The sequence below is a fragment of the Phyllobates terribilis genome, unplaced genomic scaffold (genome assembly GCF_046119375.1).
Source record: "Phyllobates terribilis strain yellow unplaced genomic scaffold, ASM4611937v1 Scaffold_7064__1_contigs__length_40170, whole genome shotgun sequence".
NCBI lineage: Eukaryota > Metazoa > Chordata > Amphibia > Anura > Dendrobatidae > Phyllobates > Phyllobates terribilis.
Window position 1 is genome coordinate 1 of NW_027369805.1, and position 8466 is coordinate 8466.

An 8466-nucleotide genomic window follows, 5' to 3' on the forward strand; every position below is an offset into this window, starting at 1 on the left:
CATCCACTATATTAACTAACATCTTAAAATGACAACAAATTATATACACGTATTAAGAATTGAAGGTAATAGAAAAGATGGAAGAAAACATGCAGAAGAATAGAAATTTATAGGAATAATTAACATTAAGTTTGACTTCGCTTTGATATTGATCATCTTTTCCCAACCGTAAAATCACTCAATTTTTTTATTCGTATGTATAGATTCATGGTGATGGCCGATCTTATGGGACTGCATGCTTGCATTCATTTCTGTATTTATAGAGTGATAGAGGTTATGCTTTGACTTCTGCAAAAAAGGGTCGGAACATAAAAAGAGAAAAGGTTTAAGGCGGTTTTGAGAATGAGAATATTTAATTGTACTAAAGGATATGAAATGAATTACGTGGAGTCTTGGAATTCAAAGAGACATGAAGTTAAATTTAATTAATTTGACTATTTATCTTCCATAATCAAGTAGAGGGTTAATACAACTTCTATTTAACTTGAGAGTTTTTCGTTTTTCTTTCGCATTTGATTCAAAAATGATCAATAATGAAAATAAGGGTATGTTGAGAAATATGCTTAAAAAAACTCAACTTTATAAGGATTATGATATGATATGATGTATAGATTCATGGTGATGGGCTATCTTATAAGACAGTATGTGTGTGTTAATTTATTTATTTATAGAACAATGGAGCTGATGCTTTGACTTGTGCAAAGTAGGGTCGGAACATAGAAAGAGCAAATGTTCAATGCGGTTTCAGAATAAGAAAGACTTTTATTTAATAGTAAAAAAGAATAAGAAGTGAATTATGTGGACTCTTGAATTCAAAGGGACACGGAGCTTAATTTACTTAATTTGACTATTTATATTCCCTAATTGAGTAGAAGGGTAATGCAATTTTCATTTTATGTGAGAGATAATGGTGATGGCCGCTCTTATGGGACTGCATGCATGTATTCATTTCTGTATTTATAGAGTGATAGAGGTTATGCTTTGACTTCTACAAAGAAGGGCCGGAACATAAAAAGAGAAAAGGTTTAAGGCGGTTTTGAGAATGAGAATATTTAATTGTACTAAAGGATATGAAATGAATTACGTGGAATCTTGGAATTCAAAGAGACATTAATTAATTTGACTATTTATCTTCCATAATGAAGTAGAGGGTTAATACAACTTCTATTTTATTTGAGAGTTTTTCGTTTTTCTTTAGCATTCATTTTAAAAATGATCAATAATGAAAATAAGGGTATGTTGAGAAATATGCTTAAAAAACTCAACTTTATAAGGATTATGATATGATATGATGTATAGATTCATGGTGATGGGCTCTCTTATAGGACTGTATGTGTGTGTTTATTTATTTATTTATAGAACAATGAAGGTGATGCTTTGACTTGTGCAAAGAAGGGTCGGAACATAGAAAGAGCAAATGTTCAATGCGGTTTCAGAATAAGAATTTGTTTAGTAGTAATAAAGGATAATAAGTGAATTATGTGGACTCTTGGAATTCAAAGGGACGCGAAGCTTAATTTACTTAATTTGACTATTTATCTTTCCTAATTGAGTAGAAGGCTAATGCAATTTTCATTTTATGTGAGAGATTTTAGTTTTTCTTTCACACTTATTTCCAAAAATGATTAAAGAAAATAAGGGCAACTGGGAAAATTTAAACAAAACCCAAGTTGAGTTTGAGGGCATTTCTCAAATCGATTTAGACGTAAGAAGAAAATCGAGTTTCTGATGTAGAGGATCCCGTATGTGGGCAACTATAGAGCATATTTCTCAAAAGATAGGAAGAGAGAGAAGAGAGATGAAGAGAGGAAGAGAGGAAGATACTCTTGCACAATAGAGAATGTCTCTATTTATAGGCTAAGGAGGAGGGATTGAGCTATGAGCTAACCAAATTGGGCCGAATAAATTGGACCGAGTAATAGGAATTCTAGAAGTTAATGATGCCAAACAATAAGGAGGGTTTTAATGATGCCAAAGCTATATTCAATGGTAAGGAAAATTAAAATGGGTGAAAATGGGTCTTCAATGGAGGAGTAATGAAAATGCAAATTTACATTTAAGATTTCAAAGTCCCCCTAATCTTTATATGTATTAAGATTAAGAAGATTAGATTAGATGCCTTATATATGTCAATATTTTAGCTTATATGATGAGTTTAATTTATGTTTCACGTAGGTGTAATTCTAGTTTATTTCATACAATGTTAAATAGGTTTAATATTAATATATGTAGGTCTGATTCTAATTTATTTGATACAATTTTAAATAGGTATAATTATAATATTATAATAATCTATTTATTGTATACACGAATATCTATTTATATTATATAATATACTCTCATATCAGATGATTATGTGATATATATATCTTGTATGATATAGTTGCGAATAATTAGACGTTCCAAATATTTGAGACTCAAATATTTCGATTGTTGAATTATCTATTGGGCCTATTCTTTTTGTTGGGCTCAGGTGGATGACACAAATAAGAATCTATCGATTTTGATTATTAGTTTTTTTTAGATTGAGTATTAGATGTGGGCCTTTTACATAATTAGGGTATAATTAATGTGTATTAGAATCACATTTAGTGTTTTTTTGCATCTCCTATGATTATAGTATATTAAATAGATTATTATAATTAGACTTTAACTTTTACGTATAACAAACCTCAACTTATAGGTTGATAGAATTTATAGGTTAATATAATTTTTATAAGTGTTAACCTCACTCCTGTTTGCTAATGAATTGTTAAACTATTCTAAAACAATTCTTTTGACCCAATTTAGTTTCAAGTGAAGCTTTTGCCAGCTGGTACCCCTATCTTCGCAGAGTTGTTGGGAAGTTGTCGAAAGCTATCAGGGAAAACAAAACATGTTGTGGATGGAAGGAAATAATTTATCATGTCTAAAAGGAATGAAACACAGACAACAAATTAAAGATGAAGTCAAAAACATGCCTATTTTGATCAAGTGAATGATATGAATTATGCTTTTGTAAACATATTTCAGATTGTTTTATTTTTTTTATCTCAGTTTGATTTGGGTGGGATCCTATGTAAACAAATTTCAGATTATTTTTATTAATCATTTTGTAAACAGATTTGGATGGGATCCTACGTTAACGCAGACAAAAGATCCTACGTAAATAGATTTCAGATTATGCTTTTGTAAACAGATTTCATATTGTTTTATTAATTAATGATTCATAATCATCCTTAATTAATAAGGATGCGGTTCGGATGCAAATAACACTTATGGTGTAAAATGAGAATAAATCTAGACCGTCGACCATTTCAAGAAAATGTAAGCCGGATGCCAAAAAATGCATACCGGAGGTCAAAAAATGCATGCCAATAAAAATGCAAGCTAGAAGCTCAAAAATGCATGTAAATAAATATGCATGTCGGATGCCCTTTTATGCATGTATATTTGCATGCAGTTTTAACACAGTAGTTAGTATGCACTTTTTGCACATATTTTTCGCACATAAGCATGCACTTTCATTTATAGTCAAAATGCAAGTTTATGTGTTGAGATTGCATGCTTATGTGTGGAAAATGCACGCTTATATGCTAAAATTGCATGCTAATGTGTGAAAATGCATGTAAAATGTAGATGCATAAAAGGGCATCCGACTTGCATTTTTATTAGTATGCATTTTTGTACCTCCGGCATGCATTTATATTGACATGCATTTTTGAACCTCCGACATGCATTTTTGTTTATTCGCAACGTGACAAATATTTAATAGATTATTTACACTTAAAGTACCTGACCTTTAACTTTAATAATTAAATATTGATTTTTTTTCTCCGGAAATTTCTAAAATCATTCAAATGTAAAATGTTCAAACCAAAAAGCATCAATTCAAATTGTTCAAAACCAAACAATCGCAGTACAGTGGTCCCACTTAGGAATTGAGATAGGAGGATCACAAGAGAAAACAGAGGAGACCTCTTCCATTGCTTGCTTGCAGACGGAACCTAATATTCTCCCTCTTCAATACCCTTTTGGCTTTTGCTGAGGCGAAGCTATCTCTTTGTCCAAAAGCAGCTTTTAAGCTTTAAGGAGGCGGAAGCATATGCTTATACCCCAAGTGTTTTCTTCCCTTTGCGAGCAGTAAAGCATAAGCTACATCAACAAAAAAGGGCAGTAAAACTATCTTGCGATCGAATTGCTGTTTACCGCCACACGGACTGCAGAGAGTGAAAGTGAAACCCTCGGAATATGGCCTTTGGTTCTATGATTTGCTGCGGGAAGCACTCGGATCGGTATCTTCTTTCGTTCAATTGAACTATTTTAGTGCATGTGTATGCGATAGTTTAATTGTTATTAGTCAAGATTTTTGGTCGGCGATTTTGGATCTTTGAACATTTAATTACATAGATAAAGTGAGTTGTTTGATTCAGTGTGGTTATTTGGGGACAAATGGTAAACAGCACAAACCCTCGTTTTAATGGGAATTAGAAAGGGGGTAGGGTGGAAAAGGCCCTTAAAAATATTGAAGTATTGAATGATGGTTTAAGGAGGTGAATGAGACTCTATTTACTGCTATGTGATCTGTTTGAAAGAGGAGAGTGATAATTTTGCAGGAAAAGCAAAGGAGCTAAGTTGCTAACATGGAGGAAATTCTCTTTGAAGGAACTGCATTCAGCTACTAATAACTTCAATTATGATAACAAGCTTGGAGAAGGTACTTTTGGAAGTGTTTACTGGGGCCAACTTTGGGATGGTTCACAGGTATCCAATTAACACGGTCTACTTTTTGTAACATTTTGGTCTTTTCCTTTGTCAACCATCCTTATCTGGTGATTTTACAATGTTCAACTCTTCTATCAACTGACATTTAAAACATGATTCCTACAGTACAGTGAAACTGGTTTTAGGTACGTACAAGTTTCGGTGTGGAATTCAGTTACTGTTTGTGTGGGTAGCATAAAAAAGTAGAGTGATGTGTTAGTTTGTGTTTGTACTTTGTACTTGGAGGTCCTCTAGTGTAGTGTAGTCTTCTCTTGGATGTTCAGTGTTTGAGAATTGAGATGTTGAGAAATGTTGTCAGATTGCAGTGAAAAGGTTGAAGGTTTGGAGCAATGAAGCTGAAACAGAATTTTCTGTTGCAATAGAACAACTGGGGCGTATTCGCCACAAGGACCTGCTTTCTTTGCGTGGATACTGTTGTGAGGGGCAGGAACGTCTGATTGTCTACGAGTTCATGCCAAACTTAAGCTTACTATCTCATCTTCGTGGGCAGAGCTCAGCAGAATGTCTCCTTGATTGGACTCGTAGAATGAACATCGCTATTGGGTCAGCCGAGGGTATTGCGTAAGTACTATATTACCACCACAATTTAATCCTACATACTCTTTTGCATTCACTAACATGTTCATGGCACCCAATTCAGATATCTCCATACTCAAGCTAACCCACGTGTAATCCATGGAGACATCAAAGCTAGCAACATTTTGCTAGATTCTGATTTCCATGCCAAGGTTTCTGATTTCGGGTTTTCCAAGTTCATCCCCCACGGTGCAACAAATGCAGCTGGGTATGTTGCACCTGAGTATGATATGGCGGAGAATGCGAAAGAGAGCAGTGATGTATACAGTTTAGGTATTCTTTTGCTGGAGCTTGCCAGTGGAAGAAGGGCGTTGGAGCCCTCTTCGTGGGCCCGCGTTGAGGAGATTGCGGACCCCAAGCTGAATGGGAAATTTGTGGAGAATGAGATGAGAAGGGTTGTTATAACTGGCATGGCGTGCACCAATAAGCTGCCTGAGAAGAGGCCAAAGATGACTGAGGTTGTGGCCTTACTCAAAGGACAGGCGAAAGAGAAGCTAGCTGATCTTGAAAAGGATTTCTCCAAGATTGAGATGAGAGCTAAACCTGAACAAGAAATTGTTGATTCGGATCCTTGATTGTGTGGGTTTGGGATGTTAATATAACAGCTGTAGGAATTGGTTTTGGTGTTTCTTAGTTTGTCAAGTGTGGTTTACCAATTTGTAATGTGTATTCCATGTAGGAATTGTAAATCCTTGGCAGTGGGGTTGCCAGGCTTCAAAAAATGTTTCAGGTACAAGCCAATTGAACAACTGTCTGTGGCTTGAGTTTTTGTTGTTGTAGGATTTTGTGAGATGGGTAGGGTTTGACGAACAAACTTGATTTTGGATTTGTATCTGTTTCACAATTTGTTTGAATTGTAATATGTGAATGCTGATTTGGTTTTGGTACTAAATTTCTCACTCAGTGCACTCTGCTTGCAATGGGGTTTATTAACCTAGTCACTCACAGGAGTTTTGACGAACTCATTCTTCAAAAGGTTAGCAATTTCGCCCACGGGAATACCACCGTGACTCTCTCTCACTCAACACCGCAACTCCCTCCGATCCGTCGAATCATGCCTCTGAGCACCCCATCTGTATTCATATTGCTAGCAATAGTCACCGCCTTTCTCGCAATCGTTATCCAATTCGCCCCCTCCGGCTGCCCCTTCCCTCATTCTCCTTCCACCGCCTCTACATCCGCCCCCGGTAACAGACTCTTCACCGCCGAGGAACTCTCCCTGTACAACGGCACCGACGAATCCCTCCCGATCCTCCTCGGAATCCTGGGATCTGTCTTCGACGTCACAAAAGGCCGATCTCACTACGGTCCCCGCGGATCCTACAGCAAATTCGCCGGCCGAGACGCCTCCCGCTCCTTCGTCTCAGGCGACTTCACCCCCGCCGGACTCAACGACTCCCTCGCCGGTCTTCCAGCCAGCCAAGTCAGATCAATAGTCGACTGGCGCGGATTCTACTTCCGCACTTACATCCCCGTCGGGAAGCTAATAGGAAGGTACTACGACGCCGACGGGAATCCGACGAAGCACGTGCGGGCGGCGGAGGCGAAGGCGAAGAAGGGGAAACGATTGGAGGAGAAAGTTGCGCAGGAAGAGGAGAAGATTCCGAGCTGTAATTCTAGGTGGAGCCAGGACGAGGGCGGCGAAGTTTGGTGTGACAATGGAAGCGACGGCGAGTCCCGGTACCCTAGGCTGGTGGCGCGTCCGGAGTCAATTGCGCTGACGGGGAAGATGAGTAAACGGTGCGCGTGTATGGAACGCGAGCGATTGGAGGAGTCTGGATCTGAAGTTTATCAAGGTTGTGATATTTTGGCTACCAGATGTAAAGTTTGATATTTTTACTTTTGATCCTATTGAGTCTGCACAATTTACACTTCCAGTAGTTGTACTTGTATTTCAACTTGAGATCTCTCTTCTAATTTTGAACTATATACTCTAGTAAACGCAACTGCTGTTGGGCTGTTTCTACCAAAAAAAAACTACTCTTGGGTTGTTGTTATCAGATAATTCTAGAATACACTGTGCTTCATACTTGATTACTGATAAAAAAAAATAATTGTATAAGGTTAAGAATTAATTCAGGTGACGCTTGGATAAATGAGAACGGGAAATAAATTCCATCGTTCATTTTTCTGGATCCAACGTTTCAGATTGCGCACGTGAAAAGTAAAAAAATCACTACCCACTCTCACGTGCTCCCTCTCCAACCGAACCTCACGCGTCCTATTAGAAGGCATGAAAAATTGGAGCCAAACCATCACATCCAAATCAATTCACCTACTCTCTTCTTTAAAATAGGGACACAAAACGCGAAGCTCGGAAAGGCAAATGCGAAATCGAAGCCGCATCTAGCTTTTTTAATTTCATTAAGCCGAATTCAAGTGATTGATAGTAGTTGAAGATGACTAAAGGAGGAAAAGGTATGCACAAAAGTTTTTCCCATTGGTTTTAAAGGATAATCAAAACCTAGATTTTATGTTCTTCCATTTTCTCTTCGATTTTAAGCTTTAGATGAAGTTGCATGCCCTAATTTCAAATACTTCTACGAATTTCCATGCTTTATTTTGGATTTTGATAACTGTGCTTCCATTATGGAAGACTTCGCTGAACATCCATGTCTAATTTTTCTGTTCATTCTTATAGTAACAAATCAAACCAATGATAATAGATAAAAGCGGGAGAGAAAGAGAACAAAAGAGTAAGAAGCTTAATGATCAACATGAAGGTAGAGAGAATACAAAAACTGTGCATTTCTTTAAATATAATTGTTCATTTTGAGTGTGCATAACTTTGATCTACTAATATTGAGTACATAATTTAGCTATTAGTGTTCTCTTAGATTACCGCGCATCAACATAAACAGAACTGTGCATCTAGGTATTCAGAAATCTGCATAAACTTATTCATGTGTGTTTTGTAGTTTGAGTAGTTTGCATTATGTAGAAAACACGTGTTTGATCAGCTATTGTTCTCTGTCACTAAAGTTCATTAAGCCTTAGTTGCGCTTAACAAGGATTCAAATGCGCTTTGAATGCTTGTCTTGCGCTTAACCTATGATGAACTATTAGTAATGAATTTACTAAAGTCCTTAAGTGCGGAAGAGGTTAGACAGACAATAAAGTGCGCTT

General features: G+C 36.7%; 2 protein-coding genes across 2 annotated transcripts; both read left to right on the forward strand.

Moving 5' to 3' along the window:
• The first annotated feature begins 4230 nt into the window (after positions 1 to 4230).
• On the forward strand, positions 4231 to 5915 carry LOC141251461 (uncharacterized). The gene is made up of 4 exons (XM_073670322.1): positions 4231 to 4274; positions 4596 to 4743; positions 5063 to 5325; positions 5405 to 5915. Exons 1-4 carry the CDS (start codon positions 4231 to 4233, stop codon positions 5913 to 5915), a joined length of 966 nt encoding a protein of 321 aa, XP_073526423.1.
• A 479-nt stretch (positions 5916 to 6394) lies between these two features.
• On the forward strand, positions 6395 to 7171 carry LOC141251462 (uncharacterized). Its single transcript, XM_073670323.1, has one exon. The coding sequence runs from the start codon at positions 6395 to 6397 to the stop codon at positions 7169 to 7171; it is 777 nt and encodes a 258-aa protein (XP_073526424.1).
• Positions 7172 to 8466: the final 1295 nt, after the last annotated feature.